Below are 17,392 nucleotides of genomic sequence, written 5' to 3'. Positions count from 1 at the left end.
TCCGAAGGCGCCTTCAAGCAATGAAAGTGCCTTCGTACAGTTCATAGAAGGCGTCTTCCATAGCTATAGAAAGCACCTTCCGCGGGGTAAAATTTTGACCTCGCCGATGATAAGTGTCAGGCTGTTCGGGATCAAGTTTAACCCATTGGAGGTGTCTCGAGAAGGCATTCACACAACACTAATATACGAGCTATTGCGCATCTGTTTAAGCCTTCGACTACTCCTGGTTCCTTCTACAACTCTACGGCAAAGTTGTTATGCCCGACGACTGCTCCGAGGAGTTCCAATAGCGCCCGGCAGACCGACATCAACACAAGTGCTCTTATTTCAATCCTTAAGTGTTGGTAACATTTTTTTTCTTAAATTACTACAAAAGGAAAAGTGAGTATGTTGCACTTAACTTAATCTTTCCTGTACTCGATTCTCTCTTCTGGAGGTACCGAAAGAGGTTTTTAGTGGATTACCCATCGATATGTCCGCGGGACTTGAGTCTTGTAGTAGGAGTCGCCAAAGGCTCCGAACCAAGTAAAAATCGCTCGTGTTTTCTGGTGTTTTGTTTGCTTTCTTATTTATTTTCCACTGCGTACACTTTGATTTTAAAACAAGAAAACAAGTTTCTAAAAACCACGTGATTCACTCCCCCCCCCCCCCTCCCTCTCACATGTGCGTATCGATCCAACAAATGGTATCAGAGTAGATTTTACTTTGAATTGATGCAACCACCAATCAAACCGGGGGAATCATTTTTAGACTTCTTTGTTTTTCGCATTTTATTTGAATTGGTAAAACTTTACCTATTCAGATAATTTTTTTCCGTTCGATTTTAACTTGAAGTTGGTGCAACACCTCTCAAGTTCTTTTATATTTTTTTTATATATATCTTAAACTCTGTGAATCCAAGACCAAGTCTTGGCACCTCTTTTTTAGTTGTCTATCTACAGCTGTGAAATGGCCCAAAACGAAGGATACAACACCGTTCATCCCCCACTCTTCAATGGGGATGATTTTCCGTACTAGAAGAAGCGAATGGAGGTATATCTGAAGACCAACTTTGACCAATGGTTCGGCGTCATCAGAGGCTACAAGGCTTCCTTCGACAACGTCGGAATTCCCATGAACTCGGAACATTGGAATTCAGAAATGAAGAAAAAGGCTCAGATCGACTTCAAGGCTCTCAACACAATTCAATGTGGGCTAACGAAGGAAGAACTAAACCACGTCGGCCCACATAAAAATATGAAGGAGTTGCGGGATAAACTCATCAAATTGTACGAAGGAACCAACGATGCGAAGGTAACAAAAAGGGACCTTTATTTAAATAAACTATTAAATATAAAAATGTAGGAATGTAAGACTGCCAGTCAGTTGCACGCGAGGATAAAGATATCCTCAACGGACTTCATGCAATCGGTCATCAAATGGAGAACCGAGATTTAATAAGGTATGATCTAAACGCGTTTCCTCGAAATGCACTGTAGGCATTCATCGTGGATGCTTATAAGATTTTAAGGAACTTGTCTAAATTAAAATTAGATGAGTTATTTTGTGAATTAGAGTTGCACGAACAGACTAACGTCAGAACCGAGAAAAGTATTGCTCTTATTGCAGGGATATCAAAAGAAAAATCCAGAACCAAACCTGAACCTGAAAGTGAGTCTGACCAAGACTCAGAGGATGAAGAATACCTAGTAAACCTGGTAAGAAAGATGTTCACTAGGAGAAAGAAGAATTTTAGCAAAAAGGACCTACAAAAGTTCAACTCCACCTTCAATTCTAACAGCAAGAATGTGACCTGCTTCGGATGCAATAAGAAGGGACACTACAGGACCGACTACTCAAATCTGAAGAAAAAGAAGGCCCTGAAAGCAACGTGGGAAGAATCATCTGGAGATGAATCAGATGGTGGAGAATTGCAGCACATCAACTACCTCGCGCTAATGGCTTACGAATCAGAATCGGAGAACGAATCAGAAGATGAGTCCGAACCCGAATCGAGCCACGAGTCCGCACTCATTTCTGAAGGTTCCGATAAGATATACCTTACTTTAAGCAAAAGATTTTTTTTAAAATTATTGTATGTTTATATAAGAAATTAACTAACTTTGAAAATTGCATAAATGAACTAACACAAGAAAATAACAAACTTAATGAACAATTAAAATCAAGTTCAACAACTGAATCAATTCAAGCTGAAATCTCAACTCAAGTTGCAAAACTTGAGGAGGTTAATTTCAAATTGAAAAATGAAATAATTAAACTAAAATAATTACTAAAAAAATTCACAACTAGATCCAAGTATCTCGACATGATACTTGGGTCACAAAGAGCTGTGTACAACAAGTCCAGACTTGGATACAAGTCCAGCTCAACCAACAAATTCTTTATATCCTTAGTTAATCAAAAAATGCCCAAACTAAAGCTTGGGTTCCAAAAGCGTGTCTAACCACGCTAATATGACTCAATCAATATTATATACCTAAAGATAAAATTCATTATATAAATCAAAATAAATCAAATGACTCTCCCTTAAATTCTAAAATTAAAATTGCAAAAATAAATACAAATCAAAGGAAAAATCTTAAATTAATTAAACCTAACTTAAAAGAATACAACATAAACACAAGCTATAACAAAGTATACTACAACTATAAAACAAATCAACGTAAACCCAAATGTTCAATAATTCAGGTGGAGACTCCAAATTAGTTTGCACCTCCAAAAATCAATAACTTACCCAGATGGGTAATTAGGACTTTAGCATCTCATCAACACATTAGAGTTACCTTGTTTGTGTATTGTCAAACTTAGAAAGGGGGTGAGATGCATAGGCAGATTGCCTAGATTTAAGATGCTTATATCAGTGCATCAAATAAGTCTGGGCGTTAAATACCAAACTTAATTATAGTGATCGGGTTAAGTAATCCAGTTTAGTCAAACACTAACTGGATAAAAAGACTTAACCTGACTAACCAAGTGAACACTACTATCTTCTGATAGTTAGTTAGTAACTAACGGTTAGACAGTTAAGGATAATTTATAGTTGATTAGATGATTTTGAAATAATCTCATGTTTAGGGGGAGAATTGATTTTCAAATTTTTCTAAAAATTATTTTCAAAACACACTTATATTTTTCATAAATCCACGTTTGAAAATATATTTTGGAAAAATCTATTATTTCTCAATTTATAAGTTTTGGAAAAAAAATTGACAATTATTTCAAACTACTTTAAACCATTTTTTTTTAAATTTGTTTTTTTAAATGTTACTTAAATTATTGGAAAATGCTTTTTATTTTTGGAGAAGTTTCATTGTTGCAAGACTTAATATTTTTATAATTTTACTTTTGAAAATATTTTTAGGCTGTTTTAAAAAGATTTTCCATGCTCAAAACTCTTAAAGCTTTTTAAGGTGAGTAGATTTTGGAAATTTTAACTTTATTAGCCTTGCGAAAATTCTGATATAAAGTATTTTAAAATTTGTTTTAAGATGTCTTTTAAAAAAAAACAATTTGACACCTATCTTAATTTTTGAAAATTGCTTTGAAATATGTTGTATAAAACCTTATTATTTTCAAAATTTCTTAAAAATCGTTTCTATACTAAAATTCTTTTCTAAAACAATTTGTAACAATAATAGTTTTTGAAAATATTTTGAGAGTATTCTATGATATATTGACCAATACTTTTTTAAAACACTTTGAACAGTCTTTATGGTTATAAAAGTTTTTTTTAACTCCCCCAAGTAATACTAGAACTTATTCTACTGTCAAATTTTTTTTACTTAGCATAATTTTTTTTATTCATGTTTTTGATGAATGACAAAGGAGAAGGGTTGGGGATTAAGTTAGCAAACACCAAAATTCGAATAAACATATCATTTGTCTATTGAATAACTTAAAATATCATTTGTCTATTTATTCTTGCATTTTCCCCTAACTTAACCCAGGTTGTCATTACATCAAAAAAAGGGAAGATTGTTGGTGCAGTTTGCACTAACGGTCTAACTCAGATTTTGATGAATGACAAGTAAGTTAAGTTAGGTTTTGTTGTGATCTAACCACTTGATTAAGTGTGCAGGAGAAGTCTAGATAAGTCGACGGGCTGACCGGATATCTGGCAGGAAATCCAGCTAGGTCAATGGGCCGACCAGATAGCTAGTACGAAATCCAGATATGTCGACGGGTTGACCAAATATCTAGCAAGAGATCTAGTTAGGTCAACGGGCCAATCAGATAGTTGATGTAAAGTTCAAATAGGTCAACGGGCTGACTGAATGTCTGACAAATTGGTAAGTTAAGGTAAGTCACTGGAGGAGAGTAACCTTGTGAGGACGCGCCCCAGTTAAGGGACAGTAGGTATCGGTCCAGTTTAGGTCCATTTAGAATCCCTAAATTGAGATCCTGACTAGTTCATGGTCATGGCAAGACATAAACTAATCACTACTCTTTATTATTAATTATTATTGTCCTAATATTTATTTTGCAGGTTATTTGAAGTAACGTTATTTTGCAAGAAAAAAGGAGCATATTTGCCTTCGGATGAACAGTACCAAAAGGCGTCTTCGTACTGTTCATAGAAGGCGCCTTCCAAGGCTATGGAAGGCGCCTTCCGCAGGGTGAAATTTTGACCTCGCCGATGATAAGTGTCGGGCAGTTCGGGATCAAGTTTAACCCATTGGAGGCGCCTTCAACTGCTATGGAAGGCGCCTTCCATGCCTTATATAAGGCAGTCTCGAGAAGGCATTCACACAACACTAATATATGAGCTACTGCGCATCTGTTTAAGCCTGTAGTCTACTACAACTCTATGACAAAGCTATTGTGTCCGACGACTGCTCTGAGGAGTTTCGATCACACCCGGCAGACCGACATCAATACAAGTGCTCTTATTCCAATCCTTAAGTGTTGGTAACATTTTTTTTTTGCTTAAATTACTACAAAAGGGCAAGTACAGTGTGTTGCACTTGACCTAATCTTTCTTGTACTCGATTCTCTCTTTCAGAGGTACCGGAAGAGATTTTTAGTGGATTACTCGTCGATAGGTCCGCGGGACCTGGGTCTTGGAGTAAGAGTCGCCGAAGGCTCCAAACCAAGTAAAAACCGCTCGTGTTTTCTGGTGTTTTGTTTGCTTTCTTATTTACTTTCTACCACGTACACTTTGATTTTAAAACAAGAAAACAAGTTTCTAAAAACCACGTGATTCCCCCCCCCCCCCCCCCCCCCCCTCACATGTGTGTATCGATCCAACAGTCGATGTCATAGTCGAAGAGGCAAAGAATCCAGTCGGTAAATATCTCGTTGAAAGCGTCAGAGCGAAGGTAGTGTACTCTGAAGGATTCTAACAAACCGGGTTCCTCGTCTTTGAACTTGTTGAAAGCTGCCCTAGACGCCTCCAACTCAGCCTTTAGGGTATCTAGCTCAACATCTTTCTCACTGAGCTAGAGCTTACTCGCCACTTGCTCTACAGTTCGGCTAACTTGCTCGGTCGCCATAGCAGCTTCTGCCTCTTTAAGATTCTGGGCCAAAACTTGAGTCTCCTTGTTTTTTATGTCAAGGTCTTCAATGGCTCAGAGTTTCCAAGGGTTGGCAGAATTTATCTTCGACTCAAAGTTATGAACCTACTTGGTTAGCAAGTAGGTTAGCCGATCGAGTTGGAGGGTCTGCTCATGATTCTTGTTCTTCTCCACGTTGAGCACCCCTTCGGAGCCCAGCAGCTACTCGAAGCTCTGCTCCAAGTCTTTCTTCAGTTGGGCAACCTCGGTAGTGAGCTGCTCAACCCGAGCTCATGAGGTGTATGCTTAGTCGGACAAGGCTCACAGTTGTTAGCTTTCGTGCTCCAAAAACCCTAGCCACTGGCGAATAGCCAAACCCTTCACCCAAAACTACAAGACAAAAAAGCTAATTAGTTCTAACCAGGAAAGGCAAAGAAAATATCTAGTTAAAATGTACCCCAGTGGATTTCTGAGTAAAGATGTCATCAAGCTCCCCGAGCGACTCGTCGCTCTGGCCTCAGCATCTGCCCATGTTTGTGTAAGAGGACCTTGAATGATTATTTGGTACCGCAAGGAGCAAGGCTCGGCATCGTTCGGGTGATGCCACTCATCGGTAGGCAAGCAAAGGATGACCTTGATGCTTCATCGGCCGCTCGGGTCTAATGGCTCTAAAGTGGTTGGGTCCTTGGACTTGGACATGGGGGAGGAGTGAATTATGGATACCTGGTCGGCCAGGCTAGTGGGTGAAGGCGGCAAGTAGGCAACCGACGATACACATATCGTCGGCCGGTAGCACAAACAACGAAGGTGTCTGATTAGAGGATGGAGGGGTAGGTAAGGTAGCCTCCCTCTCAGGGACTGTTGAAGACAAAGTTTCACCCCACTCGGATGGATGATGGGAAGTTAAAGGAACAGAGGGCTATAGGGTTGAAGTTGTCAAGCAAGAAGAAGCTGCCGCCCAGTGCCTCTTACGGCGTTGGATTAGCGGCTCACCTGAAGTGGCCGACTCTAAAGGCACCGCGATCGGCTCCATAGATTGCCGCTTGAGGGATAGCTCGCCAGTTGCGGCCGCGACATCACTAGCCGCCACCTGGCTTCTGCCTGATTCGCTAGTCTGCTCCTCCGAGTGATTGATCGGCAACAAGCCCCGACTCTCCAGCTTGAGTACACCTTTGGCATTGATTTCCTCGTCGACAAGCTTGCTCTTGCCGCTCAATTGTGCTCTCAGCATGATTTGAGCAGCAATATAGGAAGAAAAATCAGTTAGATTTAAAAACGACAAGAAGAAATAGGACATACCTAAGGGGATGGACAGCCGCGTTTGGATAGGGCTTAGCCCAAACACATACAAGACCCCCTCCAATAACAGCCGAGGTATGTGATATTTCTGACCGGCCAAGCTCGCGGTTGCTTGAAGGTAGTCCGACCGGCTTCCATACCGGCTGACCGAAGGAGACTTCGCCAACTCTATCTACCAGTCGATCTGGAAGTTGGGTCGGACGAGGAGATGGACCTAGAAGTAATGCTCCCTCCAATACTTATTTGAGGAAGGTATTTTATCGAAGTAAACGGTGCCCACTCGGGCTTAAAACAAAAAGGTGTCCGTCTCGAATAGCTTAGGGTAGTAAAAGTAATGAAACACACGAGGTACTAAGGGAATACTGTGTAGACGGAACAACATGACTACCCCGCACAACAATCTAAAAGAGTTTGACACTAATTGATATAGAGAAATATGAAAATATCAACAAACTTTGAAGAAAAAGGGGTGAATGGGAAAACACATGCTGGCAAAAAATTGATCCTTAAGAAGGGTAGAAAACCATCTGGTGACATATGAGCCTGGTCGTAGGCAAACAAAATGGCGATATGATAATCGTCAAGGAAACGATAGGTTAATCTCATCTGGTCGACCTCATCGCCATTAAATTTGGATTTGGTGGAGGTATACCAGAGCTCGAGGACGGCCAGGGGAGGATGAGGAGATTCAACCATGAAACGGAGAGGAGGAAGATCAAGGATTCAAAGAAAGAAAGGAGAAAGAGCTTACTGCAAAGAAAATCACCGGTGAAGGCTGTGGACGAAGAAGCAGAGAAGATGACGGTGAACACGAGGAAGACGGTAGGGTAAAAGAAAAAGCTAAGGGCTTAAAAACTTGGAGGACAATTGCTTTGAGCAGTTCGATCAAGGGCTTTGGAAAATGAGGATTCATCACAACCGTCAAATTCAAAAAGGCAGACATCCTATCAAACTCAAACAACTATCTGTTACATCACTCATGTGGCGGCATGCAGAGGCAACAGGTGGCATTCGGTTACAGATGACATTAATAATGAGACACAAAGCAAGATTACATGGTTGACCAAACTTGCTTCGCATTAATGGGTGAAGATCTCAATGATTTTCAAGAAATTAGGGTGATATCAACGGTAATTAAAAGACATTACAGTCGAAGCAGAGACCAACACGAAGTTAAGAAATCGACGAGGTGTTGTGCACAATTGAGCCAAACAACTGCTATAAAACCGTGTGAGTCGATATCAGCAGCCGAACGACAGTTATAAAATCGTGTGGGCCGACATCAGAAGTCGAATGATGGCTATAAAACCATGTGGGTCGACATCAGAAGCTGAACGACGACTATAAAAATGTGTGTGTCAACATGAGCAATCGCACGACGGCTATAAAACCATGTATGTTTAATATCAACAAAGTCGAACGACGGCTCTAAACAGTGAAGCACCCGATCAAGAGGAAAAGCTTGAGAACATACTGATCGTCTAATCAGTTGGACTTGTCACCTCCTTCGACTAGATTTGAGGGGAAGACTTGTGATACGATGATAAAGAGGGGCCCCACCAATGGGTCAAAGTAGAAGAAAAGCGACTGACGTGGAGGTCAAAGTCAGGACAGTCAAAAGCCTAGGCCCCCTGAAGCAACCAATTAAGCTGAGCGGCGGTATTGATTGTCCGATCGGGTGTGACCACCCGACTGCGATAAAGCGTGTCCGAACGGCTGCTCTCTGAAAGCCCTCGCTTGAGGGCAATAGACAAACAGCAACCCTCCCGATCCACTTCACCCGAGCAGGAAGCATGATCGATAGACACAGGGCAGCCCTACGTCAACAGTGTAGCCGAACGGAAAGCAAGACAATAGCTATGCTCGGTACGTCCAAACGGGGACTACCCGGTCGAGCGGCCTCGTGTGGACTTACTAACTATCTTATCGTATCCTTTTGGAAGTTTGTGTTGATGACAGCAGAACATGTCCAGTAGACAAATCATACTTTAGAAGCTTCCAGACTGTCATATCATAGAGTTGCATGACTGCTTAAGGAATGATGTCAAGGATATTTTTTGACTTGTCTTTTCTTAGGACGCCTACACTTTGACATGAGTGCACGAACACTATAGTGATGCTATAAAAAGAAGTTCTCATCTACAAGTGGAGGTATGCGCAACTTCATTTTCTACACGTTTTTGCTACAATTCTCTATTTTTCTACTCATCGGAAACTGATTTGAGTATCGAAATATCATCATCGAGAACTCCTTCCCAACCTAATACTAATGATTCCTGTATTACAAGTCTACACGAAATCCTCGCCTCATCAATTTTCTCGCTACATTCCAGTTTACTATCATCTCTTTTTTTTAACAGGATCATTGTATTTAAAACAATATATATTTTTTTAAAAAATATTGTTTTAAATTATCTCTAAATTGCTTTGGGAGGAAATTTTTTCATAGTAAAATATAGCACGTACTAAAAAAACCAGAATTTCTAATAAAAAAAGGTATTTTACTTTACTATGTAAATTATGATTATAAAATGTGATATTTTAAATTATGGAAGCTAAGATTAAAAAATATGAAGTGTGGTGGGGCAAAATGGTTATTCTTATAATTTTTTGTTTTTGCTGATGTTGATTAAGATCTAAGTGACTGATAAATGCAGTAGTTTATAATGAGATTGGTTAAATATTCTAGGTTTATGGCATTGCTGGCGGCGAACGTGCTGGCATGAGACATTGATCCAAACACACATCTTGTCTCAGCTTAGAAGCAAATCTTAAGTTTACTTAACCATACGCCTATAATTTATATATTTATATATATCTCTCTTTATGTCTATAAGATCAACACTAGAGAGCCGTTAATGTAATAGATTTTTTTTTTTAAGCAAATCTTATAACAAAGAACAAATTGTAACTATACCTAGGAAATGAGGGGGAAAACCCAAATAAGGAGAATTCAATTAGCATCTATGCACAATTTTCCCAAAGTTAATAGTGTGTATAATTGAAATAAAAGAAAATAAATCAAGGCTATTATTTTCCTTCCGCCCACTTCTACTCATCTTATTTAGTTGGACCAGGCAGAAAGGAAGAAAGTAACTATATCTTCTAATTGTCAGTGACTTGAACCTCTTTTATTTACTTCTGTATGATTTACATTGAAATAGAATGAATGAATTGAATGGAAATAAGTTTCTTCCTCCTCTCCACTTCGCCACCGTTCATTTCTTTCCTTTCTAATATGGTATTGGTGCATTAAAAAAAAAACAGTCTTCCCCAGCTTATAGTATGGGAAACTTGATATCCAACAAAGAGGAGACTTTAATTGACCAAAAGAGAGTGAACAAAAATATATAAAAATAAAATAAAACTATTCTAAACTTCCCTACTTGTGTCGGTAAATTTGCAACTAAGAAACAAGATATAGGCATAGAGCCATCTGGATTTCTTAAATAAGATGTGATTTTCTTAAAATAACATAATAAAAATAAATGCAAAACTAAGACTAGTTTCATTTGCTCTATAGAATTGCAATCTTGGTATTGTCAAGGGTGTCAAATACTTGTATTATACTTGCCACGCTATCTTCAAACTGTGGGAAGATTTGGGATTATAGAGAGCAATTTCATGAATAAACAAAGCAGATGTAATGGTTTATTCTCCAATGCAAGAGAAATTCTCCTTAACCAAGAGCAAAGTATGTTAGTGACCTAGTGACTACAGTAAGTTAAAGTTGGTAAGGAAAAAAATACACTAATGACTTGAAGTAATTAATAGTTAGATCATTATATATTAGACGTAGAGAAAAACTCCTCAATTTATTCATCTATGAATAATGAAGGCTCTCGAATAATTAACAAACAAATATAACGAAGGATACCAGTAAAAAAAATGTACCCAAGTCATACGAGAGTTGCAACAGGCAAAGCAATGCTCTTTACCAATGTTGGTAGTGTAGGGCCAACACCTTCTACTCAAATGAGTTTTACTACAGTTTTACGCTATATATATTGTCTAAGTCCAAATATGTTCTCATCATAGGATCACAAACAAGATAAACTTAAAATTTGTGCCTTCTGATTATTGTATTTTCGTAACTTTGCATAGTAGCACATAGAGGAGGGCGAGCAATCTACACCGACATAACTTATGTCGAAAACATGAAGGCAGACCCTAACTAATCTTTGTAATTGGATCTTTAAACATGGACACGAAATGAAGAGATGGCATGGTCTGGGAGCTAGCAGACAAGTCATGCTGAAGCAGCATGGATCTATCTCTAAAACACAGCAAGTGGATATAGATCTCAAAACCTTATCATCAGTGGGCCTCAGTAAGTAATTTGACTCACCTAGGAGTCTAGGACACAACTACGGGAACCTGGTCCCTACTCAATCCATGCCGAGTTGTTGTGGAGTGGCAAGGCACTGGGCTATGCTTTTCGGTATGGAGCCCCATCGGTCTATTATCAGCAGTAGGCCAGCAATTGTTTTTCTCCGCCGGAAGAAATTATGTATATAAGCCTGCCTCATCTTGTATTTACCGGTCATCTAGTAGTGACACCATGTTAGAGTTATGTGAAGACAGTGAGACCTACACACTGTGAGCAGTCACACTTTGTCAGCATGATGGAGCATTTCTACACGAATCAGCATAGCACATGGTACCTAGATAGACAAGGAGTCTAGATTGAAAGCATAGTTAGTCAAAAATAGAACAGTAGAAGAATTTCAATTTTTCTTTGATATTTTTTTCTCTAAATTGATTGGGGCATTGCCAGTAGAGATTCTTAGGATGACTAGATATGAGTGGTTTCTATCGAGTCTTAGCATTTTAATTCATTATATTTGAACTTTACATAAGCTCTCTATTTAAGTGGATATCATAGTTACTTTCTCTCTTTAGACACTTTTAATATTTGTACTTGATATCAGCGTTGTTGTTCTCATGACAATGTGTATACATGAATATGAGCATTAGTCTAGCGATATGCTGATTACCTCGACTTTGTGAATAACCAACATAATCATGTGCTTACAGAATTATCACACCAATGACATATGACAAGTGGATTGGTTTGTCCGGTCAAAGCTACAATGACAATCGTCTATTCTAGATCAAGAAACCAGTATGCAAAAGAATCCATCAGTAACTGCTAATTAGAAGTAGAAATACATGATCCAGTCAAATCTTTCATTACTAGATACTAACAACTCCCTCGTAGTTTACTGAAAGCAATGACAGATGAAGCCTCTAGTCTAGGTTTTCATGTTTTAGAACTGTTTCAAGCAAAGTGAAACTCATATTTATAACTAAAATTGCATCTTAATTAAACCCTTAAAAGTAACACACACACACACCACAATATGTATACTAACAGTGCATTTTTATCAAACTCTTAAAATTTAAAACCAAATACAAGATACTATCACAAGTGGAGCATAGTATTAGTTAGACAGCGGAAGAGACAAACGTGGCAAGACAAGCACAAAGGTACAAACAAGAGGCAAACTGAATTGTGATTCCAAATGAAAAGATGATACAAAGAAGATACAGACATTTACCCATTTTCATGAGGTTCACCAAATTTCCACATGAGCTTTACAAGTGTTCCTATCAGTAAATGTTAGGGGGCATATATGATGGAAAGGATAGATCCAAGAACTGCAAACTTGTACATTTTACCGCTCAAAAGTCTTTACATGGCCATTTCAGCCTGTAGTGCTGCAATTTCATCTTCCTCGGAACTATTCTTTTGTGGAACAGGTCGAGTGGGAAGTCTACCAGTAGGAACTGGCAGTGAAGCAGCTGGAGCAGTTGTAGCTGGTTGAAGCAACTGATCCATCAATTCATAGTCATCCAACTCATCTAGTTCTGCTAGCAATTCGTCCTGATATTTGAACAAGACCAGAGTTAATGACATGAAGAATAAGAAACAAGATGAACAAACAGGGGTGGTTTATTGGGCAATACTTCATCAAAATCAGCTCCAATAGGAATAGATAATGCTTCTTGAATTTGTTTCATATTTTCTGTTTGTTCATTGATCTCATCCATTGTTGCATCAACATCATCAATATTACTGAAATAGAAACCATAACCAACTAGTTAGTTTTCTCTTCGCACAAATATCATATATGAAACTTACGAATCAAATAAACCACCAAGAAGCAAGAAATTTTTCTGATTCAAGTATTCAACCGTTCAGAATTATGGATACAAAATGTGTAAGTTGCTTTTCCTATTACCCAAATGGCAATGATGCGGCATTACTGAAATAAACAGTATCCAATACTTACGTAGCTTTCTGCATAGCTTTCATGACAGCTGCTCCAGCTCTCAGTGCATCTACTGTCTCAGTAGTAGCTTTTGCACCTTCCAACATTATCATCTAAGAAAAGAAAGATAACCCAGATAACATTACTTGATTACAAGACATATTCAAGGTGCGAAATGTGATATGTAATTTCTGATTCTGGAATACCTGATCATGAATTCGCAACTGGAAATTGCCAAGCTGCTCGACTTGCTGCTCATAAAGTCTTTTCCTTTTCAAGCATTGTATAGCAGCTGCATTAATAAAAACAAATCTTGTTGACAAATATACCTACTTTCAAGCAAAGAGCAGTTTCTGAATTTTTTTAGATTTTTCAAATTTCAAATATGGTTTTTATTTTTATGAATCCAATACAAATCACGCTCAAAATTTTTTTGTAGAGTTTCTGTGCAGCTATTTGGATTTTTTTCTTCTAAAATTGAATACCATAGTTATTGAAGTTGAGTAGAGTTTTTGAGGTTTTTAATTTCATTCGAACCCAAAATGTGAAAATGAAAGGGACAAAAAAATCAAAGCCAGGGATGCCCCCAGAATAAAGCCCCATAAATTCAAGTTAAGCAGAGTTGAATTGGTACGGCTACATTGTGCAAGGATCCTTTATATGCAACTTACATGAGCCAAGTTATAGCCATAGGGTTACATTATAATTAAAAGATTGAGAAGGTGCCTATCATTATTAAACAATGAATTCAACATATGCAACTTAGTCAAAAGGAAATACATGAAGAGGATTTTAAAGATAAGTCATGCATGAAAAGTCTAACGTGTGCCTTGATTTAATGCATAAAATAGTTGTTGTCGGGTTGATCTCACAGACGCAAGGTGATTTTACTATGAATCTCCATCTTTTCCTTTTCAAAAGTTGTTGCCAACTGAGACTCCTCCATGCTTTCTATTTCCCTTGGCAAGTTGGTTGTAAGTAGAAGAAAATGGATATTTCTCTTTCGCAAAGAATTGCCAAAAGAAGTGCCATATTAAATGAAACAAACAAGCAACACCTTTTGTTTGTTGGTTTTACAAGTAGCAATGATTCTTCGTATGAACATCATGGGAATTTCTCTTGAACAAAGAGTTGTCAAAATAAGTGCTATGTTAAATGAAATAAACATGAGAGACATTTTACTTGTTGGTCTTATAGATAACAGTAATTCTTTGCATATACATCAGGGTAAGAAACCCATGTTCATCAAAAGTGCATTATCAGTTTTATCAGTAATGAAAAATAAATCTAATAGCAGATAAAAATTCCTACCTCTCTTGTTTTTGGCTTTAGTGAACTCCTTGGCCTTCTCAACCTCTGTGGCCATCTTCTTCAGAAGAACTTTCTCTTTTTTCTCTAGCATCTCAAGTGTCTGAAATAAATCAAGATATGCTATCAAGTCATCAAGATATCATCTAGAATTAGACTAAAATTTTTTACTTGTAGTCATGAAACAAATAATCAGATGCCATTATAACAATATAACTTATTTTTAGGAATGCCAATTTAAAACTAACACAAATATGAAACACACACTGATGGCACTCCTGGATCTGATTGATTATGGTGGTTTTGGAACAACGCATCCATAAATCTGATAAAAACGAAAATACTACCAGGATCAAGTATGATATGAATTAGTAAAGCTACTCTGTTTGGATATGCCAAGCTCACTAAGGACAGTTCATTTAGAAAATGTAAATGCACTTAAGGCAACATCTCATCATAACCGCAATATGCAATCTCTAGATTCATAAACTTCTGTGGTTTAAGGTATTTTAAAAATTGAATAAAAACAATTTTAGGCACTCAAACTTTGAAGAAAACAGTGAATTGATAACTCAAGTAAAATTGTCAAGATTTGTCTAGTCAATCTTTCAAAGTGATAGCAAATATGAGCACAGTTATACTTGCCATCAAGTGACAGACAATTTATACCTCCATGTCTTCTATAATTCCTTTTGGGAGAAGGAATGAGCAGACAATGATGGCGTTTGCCAAGAAAAAAAAGAACTTGTAGAAGGATTGTGGTGGGAGATAGAGTTCAAAGCAAAACTCCCATGCGGTTGTTCTTGTTGCAGGTGTTGAAGAAGTCAACGCCACACATCACATAACTCAAGGCAACTTATTTCATCAACATTCACCTTCTTCAGCTTGGCAAGTAACATGGGAGAAAAAGTGTGCCAAAGTTGAAAGTGGTCGATATTCACACATCACCATGCTCAAGGTGGTTTATTTCATTAAGCATACCTCCTCTTCAAATGAATAAGGGAGGAATAATTAGAACCCTAAGGTAAATGGGATGCAAAGATGATATTCTATTTTTTAACTATGGCACATTTTTTCCTCGTGGTGTGCCTTGTGCACTTTAAGAAGGGGATGTTAATACAATTATGCATTTGTTACAGTGCGGAAGATTAAGAAATCAATTGCTAAAAATGTACAGTTTGAGATATGCTTTTCCTATTCTGTGCAAAGTTTGAATGCAAGGAAGTGTTTTCTTAAGAATGTATACATTGCAAGTGTTAAAAAATAAAAAAGAAGAGCACTGAGACCAATGTCAATTCACTTCTATTGCAAATCTTTCTTCCAAATTCCTGATACGAAATTTTACAGGATTAACAACTGTGTACAGCATTTACAGGATTAACAACTGTGTACAGCACTGATGCGAACTCATATTTATCTACCAAAATCCAACTCAATAATTAGAACTTTGAACTCTGAGAATCCGTTTCTCATATGTGATTAAGATTCTTATATCTATCACTAACACCAAACAGACTTGGAATCATATAGTCCAGTATGAATAAAAGGAAATATTGGATGAGATTAATGGATATACAATTTATCCCGCAACAATGTTTACTGCATTGACAAATGCAAACTACCCAGTACAGGTTTTATATAAAAGACACTTCTCTTAGAGATAAATTTGAATTACAAAAGTCAAACCACAAAGAAGACCTAACGATTAAGATTTTTTTTACCTTAGTCATTATCCAGAAAACCATGTTCGCCGTCAAATTCTCCAGATGCAAATGTGACAGCATATAGTAGAACGTGAAAAACTGTAGATTACCTCATTGAGCTTATCCAGAGTAGCCAAGGCATTTGGCTGTTCTTTGTTCCTTCCGAATACCCTACTGAACATGATGAATCGTCTCGGACAATCTACAATCTGAACAAAAAAAAAAAGACGGAATTATGCACCTTTTCAACCTTCGAAACCCGAAGCTCAAACCAAACCCTCGTTGACCAAACTACAAGATTTCTATTAGACTAATGCAGGAAATCAAAGAGCGAAAGAAACGAAGTCGACATTAACATTGGACTCGATCAACTCACCAGAAATCTCCGCCGGATCAAAAATCAACTCTACGAGCGGAGAAGAGAAGATGGAGCGATCGATAGATAAAGGGAAGGATCGACCGCGCTTCGGAGGAAATATTGTTTGAAGGTTACTTGGCTCATAAGAAATGCTGGCGGAGAAACGAGGAGCGGATTGAAATTATCAATATTTTATGAGGTAACACGGCTAAGTTTCCTTTTTTTTCCTTAGCCACCAATAAATGTGGACAATTTATAATAGACGAAATTCCATACGTATAAATGAGTAGATATTAAAATGATAGAATAAATTCTACATTTAGCTGTCAACAGATTGACAAAAATATACGTCGTCCATTCAAATTATTTATAGAAATTTTTTCACTCGTAATATTATTAATCCTAAGATACGAAATTATGTGATGCATATAAAAATAAAAAAAAATAATATTAACATAATTTTATTTTAGATTCATCAAAATTAATTAGTAAAAGATTAATATTCTTAATGTCCAAAAACAATGAAGGCGGTTTGGCTAAGAACGTGACTATGTTGTTGACCAAATGAAGAATTTGTACTGTCCTGCAATATAAAGAGCGTTAGTGTCAAGGAAGAGGTCATCGACGTTAGCCCTCTGATGCTCAAATCAATGATCAAGTTATGAGGAAAAAATAGTGAAAGAAAACTATAGATGTAAACAAGTCGAACCGAGCCGAACAGTATTAGGCTCGAGCTCGGCTCGTTTAAGTTATATTCGGGCTCGAGCTCGGCTCGAGCTCGAATCGAGCTTTTATCACAAGGCTCGAGCTCGACTCATTTTAGAATTATCAAGCTCGCGAACAGTTCGAGCTCGGCTCGTTATTAGCTCGATTATCAAAGTTAACGAGCCTAACTCGTTAAGTGAGCTCGGGCTCGTTTTCAGGCTCATTTTTGGCTCGTTTTAGAGCTCATTTTTG

The 17,392-nt window shown here is 37.7% G+C and overlaps 1 protein-coding gene across 2 annotated transcripts; it reads right to left on the bottom strand.

The window, feature by feature from the left end:
- Positions 1-12,282: 12,282 nt before the first annotated feature.
- Positions 12,283-16,612, bottom strand: LOC121975846 (vacuolar protein sorting-associated protein 32 homolog 2-like). Of its 2 annotated transcripts, XM_042527737.1 has the most exons (7): positions 16,454-16,612; positions 16,188-16,286; positions 14,378-14,477; positions 13,273-13,358; positions 13,088-13,179; positions 12,762-12,870; positions 12,283-12,678 (listed from the first exon to the last, which is right to left on the bottom strand). In XM_042527737.1, exons 2-7 carry the CDS (start codon positions 16,257-16,259, stop codon positions 12,487-12,489), a joined length of 651 nt encoding a protein of 216 aa, XP_042383671.1. In that variant the 5' UTR covers positions 16,260-16,286; positions 16,454-16,612; the 3' UTR covers positions 12,283-12,486. The 2 variants fall into 2 exon arrangements, with proteins under 2 accessions (XP_042383671.1, XP_042383673.1); XM_042527739.1 differs by lacking the exons at positions 16,188-16,286; positions 16,454-16,612 and adding an exon at positions 15,044-16,145.
- Between the last annotated feature and the right edge of the window lie 780 nt (positions 16,613-17,392).

Source organism: Zingiber officinale, chromosome 4B, assembly GCF_018446385.1.
Source record: "Zingiber officinale cultivar Zhangliang chromosome 4B, Zo_v1.1, whole genome shotgun sequence".
Lineage (NCBI taxonomy): Eukaryota > Viridiplantae > Streptophyta > Magnoliopsida > Zingiberales > Zingiberaceae > Zingiber > Zingiber officinale.
This window is presented reverse-complemented; position numbering and strand designations above follow the sequence as displayed.

Bases quoted from the DNA above. Each gene is read 5' to 3' on its own strand.
- LOC121975846 (XM_042527737.1), bottom strand. From the start codon at position 16,259: ATGTTCAGTAGGGTATTCGGAAGGAACAAAGAACAGCCAAATGCCTTG. The intron at 13,359-14,377 runs GTAGGAATTTTT...TTATTAATGCAG, and splicing joins TAAAGCCAAAAACAAGAGAG to CTGCTATACAATGCTTGAAA. The intron at 12,871-13,087 runs GTAAGTATTGGA...TTTCTATTTCAG, and splicing joins AAAGCTATGCAGAAAGCTAC to TAATATTGATGATGTTGATG.